The sequence below is a fragment of the Cotesia glomerata genome, linkage group LG3 (assembly GCF_020080835.1).
Source record: "Cotesia glomerata isolate CgM1 linkage group LG3, MPM_Cglom_v2.3, whole genome shotgun sequence".
Taxonomy (NCBI): domain Eukaryota; kingdom Metazoa; phylum Arthropoda; class Insecta; order Hymenoptera; family Braconidae; genus Cotesia; species Cotesia glomerata.
In genome coordinates, this window is record NC_058160.1 from 16,938,108 (window position 1) to 16,963,941 (window position 25,834).

General features: G+C 35.2%; 1 protein-coding gene across 1 annotated transcript in view; it reads right to left on the reverse strand.

Annotated features, from left to right (window-relative positions):
• Positions 1 to 25,834, reverse strand: part of LOC123262304 (zinc finger protein swm) — an 84,442-nt gene that overhangs the window by 23,819 nt on the left and 34,789 nt on the right. The window contains exons 5-8 of the mRNA XM_044724488.1: positions 16,487 to 16,848; positions 16,179 to 16,427; positions 13,876 to 15,488; positions 2,717 to 2,941 (exon numbers count right to left, since the gene is read on the reverse strand). Coding sequence (XP_044580423.1) covers positions 2,717 to 2,941; positions 13,876 to 15,488; positions 16,179 to 16,427; positions 16,487 to 16,848 — 2,449 coding nt within the window. The remainder of the gene's footprint in view (positions 1 to 2,716; positions 2,942 to 13,875; positions 15,489 to 16,178; positions 16,428 to 16,486; positions 16,849 to 25,834) is intronic.

The following is a 25,834-nucleotide window of genomic DNA, read 5'->3' on the forward strand; positions in this document are numbered from 1 at the left end:
ACAACCTTATATCCGATATTTGGGAGTGATGCTTGATGCCCGACTCAACTTCAAGCAGCAAGTGGAACATGTCAGTGCCAAAGCGTCAGTAGTAAGGGCTAGTCTCGCACGACTGATGCCGAACGTCGGAGGCCCAAAACAGAGCAGGAGGCTATTATTGTCATCAGTAGTCACATCAGTGCTCACTTACGGAATATCCATTTGGGCCGACGCATTAAAGACGCAAGAATCATGGAGAAAGGCTGGACCAGTATATCGACTGAGTGCCCTACGAGTAGCTAGCGCCTTCCGCACAATATTAGAGGAAGCAGTGTGTGTTATTTCCGGTACTCTGCCTCTCAGAGTCCTAGCTGAGGAAAGACGGAACCTATATCAACGACAAAGGTCAACCACACTGAGCCCTGATGAACTTAGAAGGGAAGAACGGCAACACAGCATCGCAAGATGGCAACAAGACTGGAATGCTTCAGAGAAAGGTCGGTGGACGCACCGTCTCATACCTCGGATTGATGTGTGGTTCAGCCGGAGTCACGGTGAGATCAACTATTATTTAACGCAGATGTTATTAGGACACGGATGTTACCGGAAGTATCTTCACCGCTTTAAGCACGATGATACCCCAGAGTGCCCGTCCTGTCCAGGGGTCAATGAAGATGCGGAGCATGTTTTCTTTGTGTGTCCACGTTTCAACCAACAGCGCGATGAGTTGGGGAAGATTCTGAAAAAGAGAACCCAACCAGAGTCAATAGTAGAAGCAATGTTGTCGTCAGAAGCTGCCTGGAACACCACAAGCACTTTTGCTACAAAAGCACTTTTGCTTACCGAGTTGTGATCCACTGAGAGGAAAAGAGCGAAAGACAGAATCTAGAAGGAAGAAATAACATCTTAGCGACCAGAAGGAAGAGCGGCAGCTAATTCCTCCCCCCGCGAAGAAATGCCTCACGACGGTACCATGGGGGATCAGAGGATAGAAGAGAAAGGGGTTTAGGGTTTAGTGGGTAGGGGCGTCAGCGTCGAGTTTTAGTATGACGCTGCGTCGAGTCGCCACATATCCAGGCCAAACAGCTATGCCTAGAATCCGTAAAAAGGATTCCCCCCCCCCTAAAAAAAAAAAAAAAAAAAAAAAAAACACACTCATGGCTCCACAACAAGTCCTTCAACAGCGGAAGTGGAACACCAGGAAGCATTGCGAACGTCACTTTCGCGGAGCTGGACTACCCTTCAAAACAATCCGACTCCAAATACTCCTTGAAATCCCGTTGCCAGGGCAAGTAGAGCTAACGGGCTTCGCAGACAACGTTGCGGCCACAATAACAGTAGACAGCGTAGAAGAGGCCAAACTACTAGTTCGGGAAACCATTGACGCTGTCAAGACTTGGCTTGATAAGCACCACCTGGAACTCGTCAAACAGAAAACTGAGATGGTTGTTTTGACGCGTCAAAAATGGTTCCCAAAACCATTCGCTGTGGACATGAGAGGAACACTGACGTCAACGAGGGCCCTGCGCTATCTAGGGGTAATAATAGACGAGAAACTATCTTTCCGCGAACACCTTGACAGTGCATGCAAGAAAGCCAGCAAGACGGTGTCTAGCCTAGCAAGAATCATGACCAACACTATGGAACCAAGAACCAAAAAGAGAAGAATTTTTCTAGAAGCAGTCCACTCGGTACTGCTTTGTGGAGCGGAGATGTGGGCAGAATAGTGTGATTAAAAAAAAAAAACAAAAACTCTTTTTTTCTTCTAAACAGGCTTAAAAATTTTTTTTGGGTGTAAAAAAATTACTGTGAAAAAATGAGCTCTTAATATTAATATTAAGATTATCCGCATCGCATTTCTTTAATTCCCATAAGAATTACATGGGAAAAATTATTTTTGCTTCTTCTGATTTTTATTGCTAGCCCGTCGTGGGTCATAAAGAAACCTAACGAATTAAAAGTTATTAGAGGTCAAAGTTTAATTTATCGCAAATTTGACTGTTTTTAATGCATTACAGTTAATTTAATGATCTTAGTGGGAATAGTTATCGAAAATGTTGTGTTTTCCTCGAATTTAGTTTTCTAGAAAATGTTTATTGATAGTTTTTTGCAGTGATTCAAAGAAATCGAACAGTTTGATAAATATATACATATATAAACTTTTGAACGAACTACATTTTCTGACTCAGCTCGACAAACTCATACTCAGGGTCATAAAATGGCAAAATTTTTTTAAAGTTGCGCCATGAGGACGGCTGCAATAGTTAGATTCTTATAAAATCTACTAAAAACCGTGTGGTGTGAGACACCAGATAGGAACGAAGTTCAGTCATCACGTAGACTATACATTAGACACTGTATAGCCATCATACATAGACTATAAATGAAAATCTCACGCTTTTTTTATAACTTTACGGACGTTTTTTGCCGGCTAGAGTACCCCTCCGCAACGCCCCATAAGGAACTTCGTTCCAAAAAACCACTTAAACTTAAAAAACAAAATTCTTTCAAGAATTAGAAAAACAAAAAAAGAAAATCGAAAGACATCAATTCAAATATCTGAGACAATTTAAAGAAAAAGCTAAATAGATAGAAAACGTTCAGAAAAAGTCAACGCTTTTGAGAGACACAAAAACTCTGAAAACGGTAAGTCTTTAAATTTAATGGGTTTTAAAATGCGCGATTTTGTAGTGACCATGTTACACTTTTAATTTATTTTTTCATCTAGAATACTCACTTGATCGGAGCTTAAAGAAACAACTGAATGAGGATTAGTAGTTAGTGTTGCTCCTATACCACCACGATGTAAATGATGCGTCGAAATCCATGTTACTGAAAGTAACCGGTCTTGAAATGTGCGACCTTTGAGCATCGCAATTTCAGCTTCCTTTCTCGACTTGAAATTGAGTACAATAGACGGAGTTGCATCATCAACTAGTTGATTGACTATTTCGCCGAATTGCTAAAATATCGAAATCTATATTTATCAGTCTATAATTATATTTTTATAATTTAATATTTTGATAATACTGGAGAATTTCATAAGAATTCAATCTGCTATCGAATATTGCGATCTAAATTACCTGATATTTAGCTACACGGAGATAATAAAACTTCATTGATTAGTATTTTAAACAGTACACAAAGAAAATTAAATGTTTATAATTATCATCATTCTTTCATAATAGTTACTATCTTGTCATGATTATAGTTGTGTGGGGTCAGTAATATGAGTTGTGTTAGGAGAATAGTGAGCGCTGTGTAACAAACGATTGGCTACTCTCTGCACACAATTATGATAATGACAATCGTTATTATTATAATTATTATTCATTTATTCAACGATTTGTTTATTGTGTCATGGTTAAGTTGCCCTCATGGAAAGAATTAAATAAATAATAAATATGAATTATATATATTAGGGTGGCGCAACGAAACCGACTATTTTTTTTTTTTAAGTCTCGAGTGACAAAATGTTATTAAAAAATTTAAAAATTTAAATTTTGAAAGGTCGCTCATAATTTTTTTTAAATTTCAGAGTAAAAAAATGCTAATCCAATTAAATAGTCACTAATATACCATAAATGTCGAGAAAAACTTTTTAGTGCTGCTGAACTTAACTTTTGATTTTGTTCTTTCAATTGAACCAGATCTTTTAGTAATTGTAAATTAATTCTCGGGGCTATAGTAGAAATTTGGCAAAAAGAAGAGGCGTTCAGATAAATTTACGAAATATTAAGAACTCAGAGAAAAAACAATTAAATACAATGGTACATTTTCTTTGTAAAATTATTATATTATAAAAAAAATTATGTTTTCTATATTGTGCTTGATTTTTAGTACATCACGTGGTGTACTTATATCGATTATTGTACTAAATAAAAAAAAAATAAATGCATGGAATTTTAATTTGAATATCAAAAGGTCGCTCAAAAAAATCTAAAGTAATGCACTAATAAATTAAAAAAAAATTATAAGCGAACTTTTAAAATTTTAATTTTGAACTGAAACTTTCAGGAACTTATTTTTTTTTTTTTTGGTCTATAAAATTATGACGTAACGAGAAAAAAATTAAAAAACAAAAAAATTCGATTTTTGACGATTTTTGAAATTAAAAAAAATTTGGAGCGACCTCTTAAAAATTTTTTTTTAAGCTGTCCTTTAGAAAGAATTCTTAAAACATCCAAAACAAACATTTTTTCACTCGAAACGAAAAAAAAAAACAAATAGTCGGTTTTTTTGGGCAACCCTAATATATATGGGGCATCCCACACCAAATCGGACGGTTTCAAAAATTTAAATTTTAGATTTTCAATTTTTTGGTATTTTTTTGTACCCTTCAAAAGAGGCCTCCTGATAAATTTTGAGATTTTTTTATCACTGGTTCAAAAAATATCGAATTTTTAAAAAAAACCGCTCTTTTTTGGTTTTTTGCTCCCAACATTTTTAATGAAGGTCGAAATTCAAAGTTTTTTTTTCAAAATTTTCGTTTTTAAATGCCCGTTTCAGAAAAAATATTCAAATTACTTTTCATTAAGATCTTTAATTTTAAGTTTTTAATTGTGTTTTCCAAATTTTGTGAATCCGTCGATTTTTTTGAAAATTTGCTATTTTTAACTTCTATCCTTCCTTCAACTTTTAAGCCCGATCCGGTAATGGTCCTTGCATAATTACTATTATTTATCGATTTTTAAAAATTATAAATTATTATCAGTACCGATTTTTTAAACTCTGTACTTCTTTTTTACTTATAATAAATTGATTTTGATATATTTTCGCTCTAAATAGGAATTTTAAAGAAATAAAGAAAGACTAATTTTATTTACCAGTAACTATTAACAACCTAGACTTTCTCTTAGATTCTGAGTGGAATTTTTTCGCAACAGCACATGGTAAAGGGCCATGTGATGGTATTGGAGGAACGTGTGTGTGTGTGTGTGTGTGTGTGTGTGTGTGTAAACCTCTCATAACTATTGAACAGCTTGACCGATTTTATCGCGGTTGATGGCGTTCTAAAGGCGTTCTAAAGGGCTTGACCAAACTTAGATTTTGAATACAATTTGGGTCGATTCGGATTGGTAGATTTTGAAAAATTTCAAAAAAAAACTACAAAAAAATTTTTTTTTTATGTGCCTTTTTTGGAATAACTTTCAAACGGCTTTACCGATCGATTCCAAAAACTTATCAGCTCTTAACATTAAGAAACCACGTCGATTGCTACCAAGCCGGTCAAAATCGGTTGATCCGTTCGTGAGATATTGTGAACGAAAGATAACGGATAAAAGTGTTTATTCGGAATCACTCGAATGCCGCCAACTGGGTGAAAATCGGTTCATTCATTCAAAAGTTATTGCAGTTGTAAGATTCAAAAAATAGTGTTTTATTAAACATCTATCAGACTTTTGAGCTCGGAGAGCAAAATGACACGAAAATTATATTTTTAAGCTCGAAGAGCTCAAAAACGTAATAAGTGCAATTTTGAGCGCTTAAATATGGAATGAGCGGGATGTTGCAGGGATGGCCTTTAGGGTCAACCGTTTTCCTAATTTTTAACTTCCCGATAAGAAAATTGAAAATTTTCAAAAATCAGGTTATTGTTTTTACCCCGTTTTTCGAAAATCGAGTTTTCATCAGATCTCGACGTTTTGAGGTCCTAGGAAGCTTCCCTTACTATTCCCGCGACGGTGTCTGTATGTCTGCATGTATGTATGTGTGTGTGTATATGTATGTATCTAAACCTCTCATAACTTTTGAACGGCTTGACCGATTCGATTGCAGTTGGTGCCATTCGAAAGGGTTTGACTAAACTCAGATTTTGAATACAACTGGGACCGATTCGGACCGATAGATTTTGAGAAATCTTAAAAAAACTGCGAAAAAAAAATTTTTATAAATGTGGTTTTTTTTTAATAACTTTCAAACGGCTTAACCGAACAATTTCAAAAACTAATCAGCTCTCAACATCGATAAACCACGTCGATCGCCACCAAGCCGGTCAAAATCGGTTGATTTGTTCGTGAGTTATCGTTGACGATAGAAATCGAAAAAAGTGTTTTTTTCGAATTACACCGAAATTTCCAGTTTGATCAATTTGTGTTTAAAAATATATAGAATTTGAAAAACTGCGTCGAATGCTGCCAACTGCGTAAAAATCGTTTCATTCATTCAAAAGTTATTTTAATTTGAAAATTCAAAAAATGGTGTTTTATTAAACTTCTATCAGACTTTTCAGCTCGGAGAGCTCAAAACTACACGAAAATTATATTTTGAGCTCGAAGAGCTCAAAAACGTAATAAGTACAATTTTGAGTGCTTAATTGCGAAAGTAACGGGAAGTTGCAGTGATGGCCTTCAGGGTCAATCGTTTTCTTAATTTTTTTTTCTCGATTAAACATATCTTTAAAGTTTCTTCAATATAAAAAAAAAAAATTCTCCTAAAGTTTGAGCTCATTATCTCAAAAATTTATCTGGCGCAAGAGGGGGTCTCCTTTCCCATTTAAATAACATTGTCAAATTTCTTTTTTTTTTTATTTTTAAAATAACTACATGAATAAATTTTTTTTTTTTTAATTTCTCTAGCTCAGTGGCATTTTATGGTATAATCTTATCCAAAAACAGAATTAAATGCTCCACAAAAGTGTCCATTGTTGTGAAGTCGAAAATTATACTGTTGGAGTAGTACGGACCGCTAAACCGAATTTTTTCATCGGATTCTTGTTTTGTCTTTTATTATCTCATAAACAACAAGACCTACAGAAAAAATGTGAATGATAATTTTATAGGAAATTCAATTTTCTACAAAAAAGCTTGTCACACGAATTTTATTCCCGTGTGCGTCCCTCCCTGTGCCTAGTGTTGGCAACAGATCAACACATGGTGTGTCTCTAAAATTTGACTATTTTGTATTAATTTGATTAATTAATTAATTTATTGTTATTTATATTTGAGAATGATCATATTATTATCATTAGTTCATAAGTAATTGAGTTGATTTTTATTTCAGATATTAATATTGAACTATTGATATTAAAATTATTGTTATAATTTTCTTTAATTATTGATGTATTTTTATACAGCAACAACATATAAGCTTGTTTCAGCATTTAAAGCCAAGGTCCAACGATGGGTATCGGGACAGGTAATAAGGGAAATGCAAAAGCATAATATTGATAATTGGCAATAGATCATAGCTCCTTGCTCGCTCAGGTGATTCCCTAAAGTATCGATTGCGAGCACAGGGACTAGTAATTTCGGTATGTGGCTTGAGAGGCCCTCGTGATCGGACACGAGGCCTCGTAGTTTTTCGTGAAAAATTAATCGACAAACATGCGGGAGTCCGCATAGTGTAAGGAGTGTGGATCTAGCGCCTTGGTCCGAGTCCCTTTTTTTTCCTGGTGAGTACTCACAAGTTAAGCTAAATTAATATCCACACGGCGCGTTGTCTCCCGTTGTTCCCGTCGTTAGTAAGGGATATAGTAGTGAAATACCTATCCCGAAAGCCACGCGTTTGGGTCCTCGAGTCGGCCATTATTATTTTAAATTTATAATTGTAGTTCGTCGAGATAACCCGACAGAAGAATTCGGGTATATCTCAGTTCAATAATATTTAGATATAATTTCTATTAAATTATAAACGTCGTCGTCAAAGGATCGAATGTCTACTCAGGATCTAGATCAATCATTAAAAATTATACGCGACGTTATTATTATTATTATCATTATTATTATTATTATTATTATTATTATTATTATATCACTGCAGTGTTGCTTAGGAAAGTGAGAGCATCTCCTAAGTCTTCTATTTTTTTTTTTTTTATTCATTTTGGGCGACCTGGACAAATTTCTATTTTGCTCGACGTATCCACCGTCGAGTAGTGATGTAAAATAGTAAATTTTTGTTACAAGATCCTTACCCTCACGGTTTTGGAAATCCCGTAAAGATTCGGTATTTATACGATATAAATGCTGTATTTTTACCGTAATACTTCAGTTATTCTAGCCAGTTTTTTTTAAAATTTAACTATTCAAGTAGAATTTTTATTAGAATTTATGAATTAGTACATTTATACGAATTGAATTCATAAAGTCTTGCTCTTATAGAAATATTTATACAATAATTTGAAAATAAAGTGGTCAACAAAGGTAAACTGGCCTACATACAGTATTTCTACCCTATATAATTCAGAATTTGAAAATTCATAAGAAAGGTTAAATTGTTTAAAGATGAAAACTGAATTTGGAGTCACAAAATCGCTGAGGTTCTTTTCACTGAGTGAAGTAATTGTTTTGTAAGGCACTGAGTATTGTTCATTTGATTTCTTAACAGCTACAATATTTTTAATTTTTTTTCGCAATTTTCAATTTTTCTTCTGGTAATACCGTATTATCAAAGAGCGCCACGCAAGCAATTTGTTTATGCAAATACCATAGATGTTTAGATAATTTTCCAAGTGCTGCAGTAGCGATTCCCAGATGAAATTTTCGATGTTCGAGAAGATCTTTTTCTAATTGTAAGTCTGAGTTCGGGGCTTTTATCGCGTTTGGAACAGTGAACGATATTTTCACGTAAAACAATATAACAAAATCACAAATTTTACGTAAAGAATCTGTATCTCTCGCTGATACTTTAAGCTGCTTGAAAAATAAATATATTTTCAAACAATAAAGAGCTTCTATAAGCCATCTTGCATGGTGACAAATTCCAGGGGCTTCAAACTGAACTTCATCACCTCCCATACCACCCAAAAATCTTTAGAAAAATATAATTAAAAAAATTTTTTCGTTAAATTTGCAACTTGATCAATAAGTAATTACTAATAAAAATTATCATAAAAATAACAAAATCAATATTTTCTAAGATTTGATTCGACACTTAATTAGAATTGAATGCTACGTAAACTTCAATGACTAATATCAGAAAATATCAACCTTAGGGATTTTGTGTTAAGGACCTTTTTTTGTAGAAAATTGAATTTCCTATCAAATTATCGTTCACATTTTTTCAGTAAGTCTTGTTGTTTATGAGATAATGAGAGAAAAAACAAGAATCCTGTGAAAAAATTCGGTTTAACGGTCCATACTACCCCAACAGTATGAGTTACGACTTCGCGACAATGGACACTTTTGTAGAACATTTAATTCTGTTTTTGGACAAGATTATACCATAAAATATCACTGAGCTAGAGAAATGAAAAAAAAAAAAATTAGGAAAACGGTTGACCCTGAAGGCCATCCTTGCAACTTCCCGCCAATTCTATATCTAAACGCTTGAAATTGCACTTATGACGTTTTTGAGCTCTTCGAGCTCATAAATACAATTTGTGTGTTATTTTGAGCTCTCCGAGCTCAAAAAAATAGCTTTTGTATGCTTTTGAGCTCAACAGTTTGATAGAAGTTTGATAAAACACTATTTTTTGATTTTTCAAATCGCAATAACTTTTGAATGAATGAACCGATTTTCACACGGTTGGTGGCATTCGACGCAGTTTTTTAAGCTTCATGAAGAATCTTCAAGTTTAAATTGATAGAGCGAAGAATTTTGGAGTAATTACGAAAAAACACTTTTTTTTCGGTTTTCTTTCGTCAACGATAACTCACAAACGAATCGACCGATTTTAACCGGACTGGCGGTGATCGACGTGGTTTTTTGGTGTTAAGAGCTGAATAGTTTTTGGAAATGATCGGTAAAGCCGTTTAAAAGTTATTTCAAAAAAACCACTTTTGAAAAATTTTTTTTTTGTAGTTTTTTTGCGATTTCTCAAAATCTACCGGTCCAAATTGTTCCAAAGTATATTCAAAATCTAAGCATAGTCAAGCCCTTTCGAATGGCACCAACCGCGATCAAATCGGTCAAGCCGTTCAAAAGTTATGAGGTTTACATACATCCACACACGCACACACACACACACAGTGGCAACATCGCGGAGATAGTCAGGGTAGCTTCCTGTAACCTCAAAACGTCACGATCCGATGAAAACACGATTTTTGCTAAACGGGTAAAAACAATAACCCTGATGTTTTTCAATTTTCAATTTTCTGAGCGGATAGTTAAATCAATCAAAGTTGGCGGATATTTTAAATGGGAAATCTTCACACGCTGTGTAGGAGTACTTAAAGTACGTTAAATAGTTAATTTGAAAAAATAGTATCTAATATCTCGCTTACTTCAGTGTGTATTCCCGGCCTTGCAAAGAGATAAATTGTAAAAACATTTTTGAATAAGTGAAAAAATAAATAAAATTCAGAATTTGCTTCAAGCTCACAAATATATGTGCATATACAATCGCGTTCGTTAATTTAAGTTGGGTTCTATGTTTGGAGACTTATTGCCAACCCTAAATTTGGAAGATTCTAAACGCTAAAATTTGAAAATCTTAAATTAAAAATTACCGAATTTAAAATAAATAATCATAAAAAATGGTTTAAATTAAATAAAAAAAATGTGAGCCGTCACGGGACGCCTGGCAGATGTGAAACATCGAAATTATTTTGTAAAAGTAATATGCAGAAAAGAACAGATTGTAATAGGAACTAAATATGTCATAATGATAAAATAAAATATTACGATTTTTTTTTTCCAGATAACGATGACTATTTATTGAATAAACATTTATTTTCATTAAATAAAAAAATTTACGAATTTATTTCAAATCGTGACTACTTAATTCGTTTAATCAGTGACTTCGGTAATAGTTATATTCGATGTTGACTCTGAGGACGGTATTACTGTGACAATTGGTCGATGGTAACTGAAGTATGTTACAAAAGTATTGGACATAACATTATCAAGATATCTAATAAATACAGCATCTATTGTTGTTCCGTATCTGGTGGTAGATTCTCTTGGATTGTTATTAATTTGCAATTGGAATTCTTCTTGGAGAAACGTAATTAATGACGTTGATTCATCTTTTGCAAAATTTACATTGAAATCCCCAGCTAAAATCAATGGTAGTTTGTCTTTATTGGTTTTGAAAGTTATTGAACCTCTGTGACTGTACGGAAATAATCTCTCGTGTAAAAATGAAATGATGTCATTCATTTTTTTATTAGGAGAAATGTACACAACAATCATCATCGATTCACTTCCATCTTCTAGTTTAACGTGTGAAGTACATATATCGCCAATAGATGTTTGGGAGACATGAACTTCTGTAGCATTTTGAATTACTAAATCCATGTTGAATGTAGTAATATGTGAAGTATTGTTGTTTTTATAAATAGCAACTCCAGTGGCTCTAACATTGTGTCTCTTAAATTTAGCTATACAATGAAAATTAGGTGAGTCAACTGATTCATCTGCAGGAAGCCATGTTTCAGTTAGTAATAAAAAGTTACTCCTTTGACAAATAGAATCTTGTAAATCAGTAGTATGTTTTCTGAGACTTTGGCAGTTTAAAGTATAAATGGTTAATTTATTTCTGGAGTTTATAAATTCAGTGATCAGTCCTTGCAATGTAGTAAGTTTGTTTAGAGATAATCTTTTAAATTCTTGCTGTAAACTTGAAACTGATGGATCTACTCTTATTCCATGATAAAATCTTAAATTATCCTGACTGTTACATATAAACAATCCTTCAAGACTTGTTACTCTTGTTAAAGCTACGTAAAGTAATGAAATAGAATGACTTTTACTATACTCATAGACCACCTCGTCATATGTACCTCCTTGAGAGCTTAAATAAAAATTAGTATATTCTGGTACTATTAGATTAATAAAATCTTACATAACATTAATAGTATGTCTTGTGTTTAACTGATCTTGGTGATGTCCAGTTTCAATAATAGTATTTTGTGATCCCTGTGATGATTGTTGGGTTCTGAAATATTTATAAAAAATATGTCATTAAAATATACAGAAAAATTTAAATTGGCTTCAATTCATTAGTAAACTCAAGAATCTTAGCTAGTTATTTCAATATATTACTAAATATCGTAAATTATAAATATCAATAATGAATGTTTCACTATAAATTCCATTATGATTATAAAAATTAATTAATTTTTTAATGTTCATATTAATAACAAATAAGAAAAACATTCATGCGCTGCACGCCATCAGCTGATTTTGAAATACAATTCTGTCAGTCTTAATAAATTTATTCTCTAAGCAATTGTTTTAATGCATTAATTTCAATAAGAATGAAATTAAAATTAATAATTAATTTAAAAACATTATATGCAATGAAATTTATGTGAATTTTAATCTACCAAGAGAGTAAATTTTACATTTACTGGCGCTCAAAACACACCAAATATACGCGTGCTTAATGCACAGATAAATGCATACTTTAATTATAAAAATATAATTAACTTACTGATGACTTGATAGTGTGTCATAGTGTGATTTTGCTTTCTTTACAGGAGGCTGGTCACTTTCACTCTCTAAATTATCACAGTCAGACATTTTATTATCAGAAAAATAATTTGTTTTCAAGTAAAACACAGGTTATGTGTACTGTAGTAAACAACACTGTATATATACACTACGGAGTATACACTATAGGTATCCGAGCTCAGTGTAGTGAGAGAGATGGCTTAGCGCCGGATCGATTGGGAGAGAATCGCACAGTCGATTGCGCATGGCGACGCGTCGCCACACCGTACACACTACTGCATATAGACTGTATATATATACCATCATATAGCGTGGCGACGCGTCGCCACGGCATGCGTCGCCACGCCAGAAATCGGTTTTACGTGCGGCTATAGATGTTTCACATCAATATACAATTAATAAGTATGAACATTAGGGTGAGCCAAAAAAACTAACCTATCGAATTTATGGGTTAAAATAAACCCTATATAGAAAAAAAAAATTTCCCTGCAAGGCAGGATTTGTTTAGCTTCATTTTGAAAGGTGTCGGTGAGCATTCAAAGTTTCCCATTTAAATAACACGTAAAAAAATCTTTTTTCATTAAAAATAATATAACTTTCGAACCGCTTGAGATAAAAATTTTTTGATGGCAGATTCTTGAAGGGCATTAAATTTCCTACAAAATCATGCCTGGTTTCATTTTTTTAAGTCAAAAATTTATATATTTACTGGTCATGAAAATTTAACGAAAAATAAAAATAAGCAATTTTTATTTAAGATGTTCATACTTATCAATTATTTATTTTTTAATATATAAAATTTTTTATGATTATTTATTTAAAATTCGGTAATTTTCAAATTGGCGACACTTTATTGATGCTTTTATTTTAAATTGCAGATTTTACGAATAAATTTATTTGCCAATTTTTTTATTTTTAAATAACTGTTTTTTTTTTTTTACTTTACCGTACATTTAATTTATTTTAGACATTATTTACGTCATGTAAATAACGTCTATATTGCGTATATATACGCAATTTCTAACTTTCATTTATTTTTTCACTTATTCAAAAACGTTTTTACAATTTAACTCTTTGCATGGCCGGGAATACACACTGAAGTAAGCGAGATGTTAGATACTATTTTTTCAAATTAACATTAACTATTTAACATACTTTCACCTGGGAACAGAAAAAATTGTATACCTCTGACTAAGATATCTAATTGAAAATTATTAAAAACAATTTGAAACAATTCAAAATGATTTAAATCTTCTAATTCATAGATATACACTTTGCATGGATTGAATCATTTCAAATTAGATTTCTTAATCAGCGACGATCTGACATCAAATCTTGGATGTTGTAGCATATGTTATGTAAAGATTTGACTTCTTCATGGGTGTTATAACCGCAATCCAACTTCCTTAGCTAGGAACGTAATATAGAATTGACAAAAATTGTTTATACTTCTTTCAAGGAGCATAAAAATATAGCTAAATATCAACTAAATTGGGATCCTAAAATTCGACAGTAGAATGAAATGATATTAATTGCCTTTTATATAAGTACATAATTTACCTGGAAGTGAGCAAGAACTTCCATTTTCTCTTCAGTTTCATACCCGGAAATTAGAAGACTAGTTGGACGATGATCTGTAGAAACATGCATATAATTACCACGACCACGACACGTAAAATTGTGACCACCACGAACTACTCGACTTGATTTCACATTTTTATTAGTACCCTTGGTAGCATTTATACTCAACACCGCAGCTTGAGCTCTTAATTCATTTAGCCTCTTCTGCAACTCACCAGCATCTTGTCCTTCCTGATGGGCAGTCATAAGATCTAATTCAGCATCAAGTATTTCTTTTTGAGTTTGCTCTCGAGATTTGACTAATAATTTTGTTCCACTAGATTGTCCATTCGCCGCAAGATCTTTACGCAATTGATCAATACATTGTTGTATTACTTTAATTGTTTCCATTATTGCATCTTTCTGCTCTGGATTTTTTTCTGCTTTTTCGATTAGAGTGCGAATCTCCATTAAATTTTTATCCAAAAGTTCCTGTTTACGTTTTCGGAGATCTGCAGTTATTTTAATTACTTCTTTACGCTTTTGTTCTTGTTTTTTCTTCAGTGTTTCTTTGACCGCTAAAATTTCTTGAGTTTTTTTGATAGCATAAACTTTTTCTTCTCGAGTAGAAGCTATTGTTTTATTTTTCTGAGAAGAAATTGTAAAATTGGTTGTGGATTGTTTTTGTTGATGTTGTTGTTGCTGTTCTTGTGGTTGTTGTTCTTGGTGCTGCTGTAGTAGAAGTAAAAGTTGTTGCTCCTGTTTTTTTGGTTCTTGTTCTTTTTCCTGTTTTAATAATAACAATATTTGTTGTTGCTGCTGTTCTTGTGATTGTTGCAATTGTTGTTGCTGATCTGGTAGGAGCTGCTTTTTATTTTGTTGTTGTTGCTGATGTTCCTGATCTTGCTTTTGTTGGGATACTTGCTTTTCTTGTTGCTGCTGTTGTTTTTGTTGTGGATGTTGCTCTTGTTGCTGCTGTTGTGGTGCTCGTTCATTTTCTTGTTGGTCATCATTAGAGCGGCGCGTGGGAACATATTCATTGTCATCTAATTTTATTGACAAAGGTACAGCAGCACCTAATCTTTCTTTGACAGATGGTCGACAGCCGGGTGGGACATTTTCAATAGCACTACTAGCTGCAGTATTATTAATATTACTGTGCCAAAAAACTTTAATAAATCTATTATTTAAGACTGCTTCAGTACTACGATAAGCAGCTTTAGCTTCAGATGGTAATTGAAATGTTACGAGAGCAGCTTCCGGATCACCACCAAAATTGACTTGAATATTAACAATTTTACCAAATTTAGAAAAGTGGTTATTTAATTGGGTAATATTGTTCAAAGTACGAGGAACTTTTTTGAGTTCTAGAGAACAATTGGCAGAGTTATGATTGAGTCGTTGCTTAGGACCGAGTCGATTGAAATCGAAGGTTTGTTTTCGTTTTAATGAACTAGTTGTTTGGGAATGAACAGTTTCAGGAGGTTGTATATGGGGGATGACTGGAACGCGTATCAATTCACGCTCTCCACGACCGTAAATCCCCACATTAGATTGAGAATGCCGGCTCCATGATATTCTTGGCTCCATACTTGGAGCATCGGGATTGTATTCTGAAAATTATTTAACAAAGATCATTAATGATGATAAGCTTTTACGAAACATGACATTCACTGAAGTCTCTAATTTTTACGTCCTACCATTTTTCACAACAAAACAGTAAAGAGACTCGTTTATTGTCATGTACTCACTGATTTTAATTCCAAAAATTATAGACTTTCCGCAATAAAAGTTACAGTAACTCCTATCGAGAATATGACTACTAATAAAAGTTCAAGGTAATACTGAAGATATTGATAGAAAAAAAATTTGATATGTAAGTACGTTATCTCGATTGATTTTCGCAAATTTTAATTTAGACATCATCGCGGTAGAAGGAGAGAAACAGTAAATAAAATACTTTCTAGTTATGTATCTACTAACAATTACTATTACGAAAACATACTGTAAAAGCGTACTGTTAAGAGTCTGGAACACAGCATATATTTTCTTATATTTTTGACTAAAATCTAATCGATAGTAATAATGATACATGATAAGTCCAGTGATCATTCATAAAGGTCTAAATAGAAATCATGAAATTTTCAAAGTAACTATTTTAATAATGGTTCACCGTAGCACTTTAAAGTGCAATGCGATCATAACTTCATCGCAATCTACTGACATACCAAATTTTAATAAATTGTAATATAATAATTCTAAAACCGACATTAGAACTTAAAATAATAATGAATTTGACATACCCATATTAGAGTGAGGCGGATTCCGTAAATTAGGAGGTGGTAAATTTGCAAGAGGAACATGAGGTGGTTGTCCGGTTCCATTTTGTCCTAACGATGAATTGGATATAGTAGGTACTGTTTCAGTACCGACAGTTTGACTACCATGAGGTCCAAATGTTAAAACTCGACTGAGTGCTACATCTTCAAGCACAACAGGATCGGTACCATGGTCATATGGGCATAAATCTCCACGCATACAATACCCCTTTTCTAGATTAAAAAAATATTATAGTAACTGGTGAGTGAAAAATTTAATAACTTATAATTACCATCGAAATCACGACAGCGGCGTTTAAGTAGGAATTCTCCAATTTGATTCTTCGATATATTTGATGTTAAGGCAACGACACTTTGAATTGATTGGCTGGCTGTAGACAATCGCATATCGATATCTCCATGGTTATTGTCTTGAGAAGGTGTACCAGCTGGGCTTGTTTCAATGCAGTCTAATCTGCTTTCATCGACTAATTTTTCTGTTTTATCTATATTTTTTTTTTCAGTTGACTTAGATCGTGATCGGGAGCGGAGCGGTGTAGGAGATCGATTACGAAAACGGATTCTGTGATCTCGGCTATCAGCTATTTCCCGCACTCGTATCCGCAGAGAAGATGAACTACGACTGCGACTTCGTCTAGTATATAAGGACAAAAAAAAGATGATAGATGGTAGCATAAGAATTATTTGTATTTATTTCATTAACCAGCTGTTCCTCGCCCACTTCTCTGGGCGTATTACAAAATTAAATTTTTAGATCTAGACTTTGAATTTAACTAACACTTTTCATGAACTTCCGCGTTCTTACAAAAATAAATAATAAATAGTAAAAAATTTTCAACTTCCCGCTAAGAAAATTGAAAATTTTCAAAAGTTGAGTTATTAGTTTTATCCCGTTTTTCGAAAATCGAGTTTCCAACATATGTTGACCTTTTGAAGTCCTAGGTAGCTTCCCCGAATGTTTCCACGATGATGTCCGTATCCGTGTGTGTGTGTGTATATATATATATATATATATATATATATATATATATGTTATATATATATATATATATATATATATGGGTCATTCCATGTTAAATCGACCCCTTCCGATTTGGATGAAATTCGGTCACAAGTTTGCTTTTATCATAAAACAAAGTTGTGCCAAAGGAAAAAATTGAAAAATTTTTTTTCGAAAAGTTATGCAAAATTCAAAATTTCGCCATTTTTAGGTATTTCAAATTTATTTTTGTAATATCTTGAAAACTATTACAGGTACAGATATGGACCACAGTTCATTTTAAAGGAGATACTTAGGACTATAAAAAAAATTTTTTTTTGGTTAAAATTATTGAAAAATTAAAAAGTGGGAAAATTTTGAAATTTTAAAAATCGTAAAAATCAAAGCCGGCTATGAAAGTTTTGGCTCATTTTTTTTTATAGAGTACCACTTACTAATCTTAAAATATCCTGAAATTTTCAAGAAGAATATATGGCGAGGCTTTCGCCTACCTCCGAAGAGGCCGTTTCCTGGGCTCACAAGAGCTATACACGCACGTATATTTGTCCTACCCCCACCATAGCGAGAACACAGCTCAGTTCGTGGACAAGGAAAAACCACCGCTCTCTTGTGTTTATACACATTCATTGAACAGCTGCAAGAGTTGCGTATAATTGTAAGTGTGTGCAACTCTCATCGACTCCTCTGGCAACTCATTCCCTGTAGGCACATCGAGATGTACCTACAGGATATGAGCAGTATCCAGCGGGGACCACGGGGAGGCGGAGTCGATTGAAGACCATGTTGTTTGTGTGATGTGTTGTGTGTAAAGTATGATTTTACGTGTAAGTGTTTGCGTGTGTAGGGTGCCCGGGCACTTGTATTTGTGGTCATTTTCCCGAACTTATTCTACGGCAGTCATCCAAAGCTTTATACTGTCCTCACAATTGTGTGGAGCATATCGCTTGTGCCTAGGCGCTCCGACTCTACCTAGGTGGATGTCTGTTGAGTCTCGTCCCTAGTCGTGTTTTCGTTAGCTAGTTGGGTTTGGAGTTTGCAGCACATTACTACTTTACTGAAACCTTTTAAAAGCTTGAAGTTACTTTGGGATGTGGCAATCGCACGCGCAACGCTCGCCCACTCCACTTTCCCACCCCATATGTCCTTGAGCACCTCACATTGAGGCTCGTACTCATGGCATTCAAGCATTAAGTGCTCCACGTTGTCGACCCTTTCTCCTAACCCATTCTCCCTACACTCGTCGCAGAATCTATTACCCGCATGTTCGTACTTGTATTGGTATTCTCTAAAGCAATCGTGGCCGGTTAGGATTTGGGTCAGCCAGAAGTTAGGGCTGATCCATTTGTTTGTTAGACGCTCTGCTACGTCTGGAAAGAAGACTTTAGTTTCGCGGCCGTTCTCTGATGTATCCCATTGTTTTTGCCACCGACGTATGGTTTCAGTTCTAAGGGTGACAAGGCGATCCTCCGCATCTGGCTGCACGGTGACGTTTCCAAGGGTAGCCTGTTTGCCGATACGGAGGTTATATCGCGCGCACCGTTCGTCTATTACGAGCTGAATGGGCACTGCACCCGCGACTACGCAAATCCCGTCAAGCGAAACTGTCCTGTAGGTAGTAGTTGTTGTTATTAGCGCTTGACGCTGAAGTGCTCGAAGATGTCTCCAGTCCTCCCTATCACAACGGTCACTCCAAGCTGCCGCCGCATATGTGACGACAGGCATAAAGAAACCCTTGTATATGGTGGACATAGCTGGGTATCGCAATCCCCATTCTGCCCGCGCAATACGCCGCATGCGCCCGAATACCCTACTTAGTTTCGCGCGCCTTGTTTTAATGTGATTTTTCACTTTGAGGCCCTCGTCGAAGTGTACCTCTAAGTATCTAACGCTTAATTTAAATTTGACTTTGGAGTCTCCTATCATTATTTTTGGCGGTTTGTTATCGTATTTGGGCTTTCTCTGTCGTCCTTTTGCTTCATAGGGGTACGGGCTCTTTTTGTCCTTACGTGAACCGCGATGTACAAATTCGTGAAATTTTCAAGAGGGTGTTTTTTTTATGTGAAACATCTATAGGCTCACTTGTAAACCGAATTGTTGGCGTGGCGACGCTTGCCGTGGCGACGGGTCGCCACGCTATACTAAGGTATACATATATATATTTTATGTGTAGTAGAGTGTACGGTGTGGCGACGGGTCGCCACGCTATACTGAGGTATACATATATATACATATATATATATATATATATATATATATATATATATATATTATATTATATGTAGTAGAGTGTACGGTGTGGCTTCTCACTCAGTTCGACGTTGTTGTTTACTACGGTACACATAAGCTGCGTTTTATTTAACTTTGATGTGAAACATTTTTATTTTAATTTTTGACAATAAAATATGTGTGATAGTGATAACTCAGAAGATCAAAGTGATCAACCTTGTGCAAAGAAAGTGAAACTACACTATGGCATACTACCAAGTCATCAGTAAGTAGATCGTATTTTTCAAGTGTCTATAAATGTAATTATTATATTTTTATATTTAATTAATTATATTCATGTTAATCATATTAGTAATTATATAAATTATATTAAGATTAATAATTATATAAATTATATTAATATTATCTTCAATTAATTATTTTTTTATTATTCATGAAGGAATTAATATGGAAAAATTTATTAATAAAATTTATATTTGCAAATCTTTAGTCATATATTGCAATAATTAACTAAGATTTGAGTTCATGAGTATATTGAAGCCACACTCTGAACTTCAACAATATCACTCAATAATAATAAAACTATTGTGAGAAAAAGAAATCATTTTCCATTGATATCAGGATGTGCTATGACTATTCATAAGTCTCAAGGAGGTACTTATGACGAGGTGGTGTATGAGTATAGTAAAAGTCATAGTATTCCATTACTTTACGTAGCTTTAACACGAGTAACAAGTGCTGAAGGGTTGTTTATATGTAACAGTACGGATGATTTAAGATTTTATCATGGAAGGAGAGTTGATCCATCAGTTTCCAGCTTACAGCACGAATTTGAAAGATTATCTTTAAACAGACTTTCTACATTACAAGGATTGATCACTGATTTTATGAACTCCAGAAATAAATTAACCATATACACTTTAAACTGTCAAAGTCTCAGAAAACATGCTGCTGATTTACAAGATTCTATTGGCAGAAATAATAACTTTTTGTTACTAACTGAAACATGGTGTCCTGCAGATGAAGCAGTTGACTTATGTAACTTTCATTGTATTGCAAAATTTAAACGACAAAATGTTAGAGCCGCTGGAGTGGCCATTTACAAAAACAACAACACTTCACATGTTACTACACTCAACATGGATCTAGCAGTTCAAAATGCTACAGAAGTTCATGTTTCCCAAACATCTATTGGTGATATGTGTGCTTCACATGTTAAACTAGAAGACGGAAGTGAATTAATTATGATTGTAGTATACATTTCACCTAATAACAAAATGGATCATATAATTTCATTTTTACATGAAAGGTTATTTCCTTGTAGTCAAAGAGGTTTAATAATTTTTAAAACGAATAAACATAAACTACCATTAATTTTAGCTGGAGATTTTAATGTAAATTTTGCAAGAGCTGAATCAATGCCATTAATGACATTTTTTCAAAAAGAATTTCAATTGCAAATCAACAACAATCCAAGAGAATCTACTACCAAATATGGAACAACAATAGATGCTGTATTTGTGAGATATCTTGATAATGTTTCATCCAATACTTTTGTAACGTACTTTAGTTATCATCGACCAATCGTCACAGTAATACCGGCAGAGGAAACATCGAATATAACTATTACTGAAGTCACAGATGAAAATATTTAAATTGTGGACACTTGATATTAATATCGAATTTTTATATCACATGTAAATAAATGTTTATTAAATAAAGTTACCATTTTCTGTAAGAAATTCGTAATACTTCATTTTTTCATTAGGCTATATTTAATTCCTGTAATAATATTATCTTTTATGCATATTACTTGTACACACACGATGTTTCACATCTGCCAGGCGTTCCATGACGGCTCACATTTTTTTTCGAAATTATAAATTTTTGAATTTAGAAAAAAATTTTTTTTTTTATTAAACTTCGGATAATGTTAAGTTAAATATCTAAAGTAGCAGTCATTCGTTGGTGGTTGATAGATAAACATTTTTATGTAATCCCAATATAAAGATAACGGTCGGCTTTCATTTTCGAGCTTCAATTTTCCAAGTTTTACACCATCAAATAAAAGTTTAAAATTTTCGTGAATAAAGCAAACGCATACTACGTGAGTATGAGAAAATTAATTGATTGTCAAGATTTTTCCGATACAGATCGAATTTCTCTGAATGTGAGAAGTGGAACAGTTGTTAATTCTATTTGCGGTGACTACAACAAACAATTCCATGTCGATTACATTTATAATCAAAAATTTGGTGTTGATCCGTATAAAATTCATGTTATTAAAATACTTAAATTATCAAAAGTAGTAAGTTTTGAATTTTATAATCGATCTAAAAGTATTATGCCTTCTATTGTACCGGGAAGTAAATTGTATATTTCATGTGTGAAAAAAATTCATGATAAACTAAAAAAACTCAAGAAATCGAATTTGAAGCCAAACAATCTATGAGCATCGTGAAAAATGATCCAGTGGAGAATATTTTTCAAAATATAGATAACAATACATCTGATCAAGAAGAAACCCGTCAATGATACAAGAAACAATGTCTTTTCATTTATCTGAGAAATTGCAGTTATCCAATTTTTCAAGTTCTCCATCTGAAATTTGTCTTTCAAACAGTGAAACTTTTACTCCAAAAAAACGATTAGTATTGGGCAATTCAACCGAAATTTACCAATCGTTTAAACAGAAATACCCATTTGATAAAGTAGGTTTTTCAAAATTTATGAGTTTAAGGCCACCTGAATGTGTTTTTTCTCGTGCATCTGGTACTCACGTAGTATGCGTTTGCCTTATTCACGAAAATTTTAAACTTTTATTTAATGGTGTAAAACTTGGAAAATTGAAGCTCGAAAATGAAAGCCAACCGTTATCTTTATATCGAGATTGCATAAATATGTTTATCTGTCAACCACCAACGAATGACTGCTACTTTAGATATTTAACTTAACATCATCCGAAGTTTAAAAAAAAAAAAACAAAATTTTTTTTTCAAATTCAAAAATGTATATCTTCAAAAAAAAAAAAAAACACCCTCTTGAAAATTTCAGGACATTTTTAGATTAGTGAAAGGTACTCTATAAAAAAAAATTAGAAAAACGGTTGACCCTGAAGGACATCCCTGCAACTTCCCGCTAATTCCATACTTAGGCGCTTAAAATTGCACCAATGACGTTTTTGAGCTCTTCGAGCTTAAAAATACAATTTATGGGCTATTTTGAGCTCTCCGAGCTCAAAGAGATTGCTTTCCTATGCTTTTGAGCTCTTCGAGCTCAAAAGTCTGATAGGGATTTGGTAAGACACTATTTTTTGAACTTTTAAAGCGCAATAACTTTTAAATGAATAAACCGATTTTCACGCGGTTGGCAGCATTCGACGCAGTTTTTCAAACCTCACAAAAAATTTCAAATTTTGAATTGATCGCGCTAGGAATTTCGGAGTTATTCCGAAAAAACACTTTTTTTCGGTTTTCTTTCGTTCACGATATCTCTCGAACGAATCAACTGATTTTGATCGGACTGGTAGCGATCGACGTGGTTTTTTGAGGTTAAGAGCTGAGTAGTTTTTAGAATTGAACCATCAAGCCGTATAAAAGTTATTCCAAAAAAACCACATTTGAAAAAAACTTTTTTTTTCAGTTTTTTGAAGATTTCTCAAAATCTATTGATCTGAATCGGTCCAAATAGTTTTCAAAATCTAAGTTTGGTCAAGCCCTTTTGAATGGCACCAACCGCGATGAAATCGGTCAAGCCGTTCAAAAGTTATAAGCGGTTCACACACACACGCACACACACTCGGGGCAGAAGAGATACTGCTACCGGGCGCGTCTCCCCGAGCGGATGGGAGAACGCTCGCTGTCCTTGGAAGACACTTAATCTCTTAGTTGATGAGGTACAGCGGGTAGGAGCCAAGCAAAATAACCAAACAAAATACGCTCCCGTGGACAAAACTCCCCTTTAATGGGTTGGTCGCACTAACTGACCTAACAAGACGATCGTTCTCTGCTGTGACCCACTGGGAGTGACCGGAACCTGTATCGTAGTTTCCGACGATGCAGGCCACGGCTGATGTGAGCTTGCTCTACCGAGGTGTAAGTTGCAGCAGTGGATCAGGAGCCAGCCACTTCGGGCCTTGATCAGGAAGTACGCAGTGAGTGTTAGAGATCGGAATCTTCACCGCTCCGAGCGAGTCTAGTCCGTCCGTGTATTCCGGGACTGGCTAAGTGTCGGCTAGGCCTCAGGGAACTGGGGTAGGAGTACTATCTCCGAGGGTACACCCGTTCCTAGTTATGGCAACCCACTCCACTCCGTACGATGCGCTGGTAAATTAAAAAGTATGAGTTATGCACAGGAAACAAACAAGAGTGAAAACGGGCCTCATGCCCAACAAGACGCACTGCTACTTAGTGCAAAGATGAAGAGGACAGATGCGCTGGCACATCTGGAGAAGCTAGTCAGTGGACTGCAGGACTTTCTCCAAACCAAGCAAAATGTCCACAAGGAGATCAAGTCGAAGTCGACGAACATCTGCAGTGCCCTGAGAAGGTTCAAAAAACTGGACCAAGAATGGCAGGAGATCCAACAACAACACGGTAATATCGTGATGAAGACGAGAGTGACAGCGGTTTCACTAGCAAAAGCCGACACGTTTGTCGAGGAGATTGACACAGGTGGCGAGGGTGACGTCGAGTCAGTTGTCGAAGACGGAGAGGAAACTGGAACTGATATCAAGCCCGGGAAAAGGAAAGAACGAAATTCCCCAGACTCAATGACCAAACGTACTAAGAAGAAGAAGGACCTTAAACCAAGTCCCCCGAAAAACGCGGTAACACAGAACGGCGGAAAAAAGGAGGTGAATGAATGGCAAAAAGTCCAGTCAAGGAAGTCCAAGAGAGAGCAAGCAGTAGAAAAGCTCCAGAAGCAACCGCCGAAGGAGTCCAGGCCAGAGCCTAATCGGAAAGAACCGCGCAAACGGATCAGGCCGGACGCACTGATCATCCGCCCCGCAGAGACGGCAAAGTATGCTGAAATTCTGAAGCGAATAAAGCAGGACGTCCCTGACGAACAGGTCCGTACTACAGTGGATAAGATCCAAAGAACTAGGACCGGGAGCTTGCTGATTACGCTTTCGAGGAAGAGCGCTGACCGAGGCCAAGCCTTACAGAAGACCATCGCGGACATCCTCCAAGAAGACGCAAAGGTAATCTGCAAAGGGCCACAGGAAGACGTCGAAATCCGAGATCTTGACGGTACCACAACCAAGGAGGATATTCAGGCTGCCTTGCAAACGGAAATCGGAGAAACCTGCGAGATACCACTAGGGACAATTAAGATTCATAAGGCCTACAGAGGTACTCAGACAGTTGTTGTGACACTACCAGCAGCTGCAGCGCGGAAGATATTGACAGGAAGCGGTAAAGTCCGGATCGGCTGGACCAACTGCCGAATCAGAGCTACGAGGAGACCAATCCAATGTTTCAAGTGCTGGCACTTTGGACATCTTGGATCCCAGTGCAAGAGCAATGTGGATCGGTCTAAGCTATGTATTAGGTGCGGACAAGAGGGACACAAGATTGCTGAATGCAAAAACCCAGCGAAATGTGTATTATGCGCGGACCAAAGTGCGGAGAACGCGGCCCATCATGCAGGCGCATCCAGGTGCCCAGTATTTAAAGAGGCACTCCAGAAGATAACAAATAAACAGACATGAAGATATTGCAGCTAAACCTAAACCATTGCGAAGCTGCACATGATCTGCTTATGCAAATAGCAAGAGAACTAGAGTTAGACTTAGTAATGATAGCAGAGCCATACAGATACCTGAATGGTACCTGTCATCTGGTCTTGTGGTAAGCATCCCTTCCAGAGTGTAGTTAACAATGATAATGCCGGCTTTGTAGCAGCAACAGTTCACGGCATCCGTTTCTACAGCTGTTATGCACCACCTAGCCTATCCATTGTTGAATTCACTGAATTCTTGGACAAACTGACCGAGGACGCCAAGCAGCATTATCCGGTCGCGATTGCCGGTGACTTCAACTCCTGGGCAGTAGACTGGGGCAGCAAGCAGACAAATGCGCGAGGAAAAGCACTCCTAGAAGCTTTCTCTACACTAGATGTAGTCCAGCTCAACAGTGGTGATACGCCAACCTATACTAAAGGAGAAGCAAGCTCTATCGTAGATCTCACTTTCGTCAGCAGCAGCCTCATCAGTGGGAAATACGACTGGAAGGTGATGGATATCTACACAGCCAGTGACCACAAGGCAATTCTCTGGGAAATATCACATAACCGGAATACAAGAAGACCAATCAAGTCATTCAATACCATTGGATGGAAAGTGAAGCCTTTTGACACAAGCACATTGGTAATAGCCCTTAATAGTGAACCG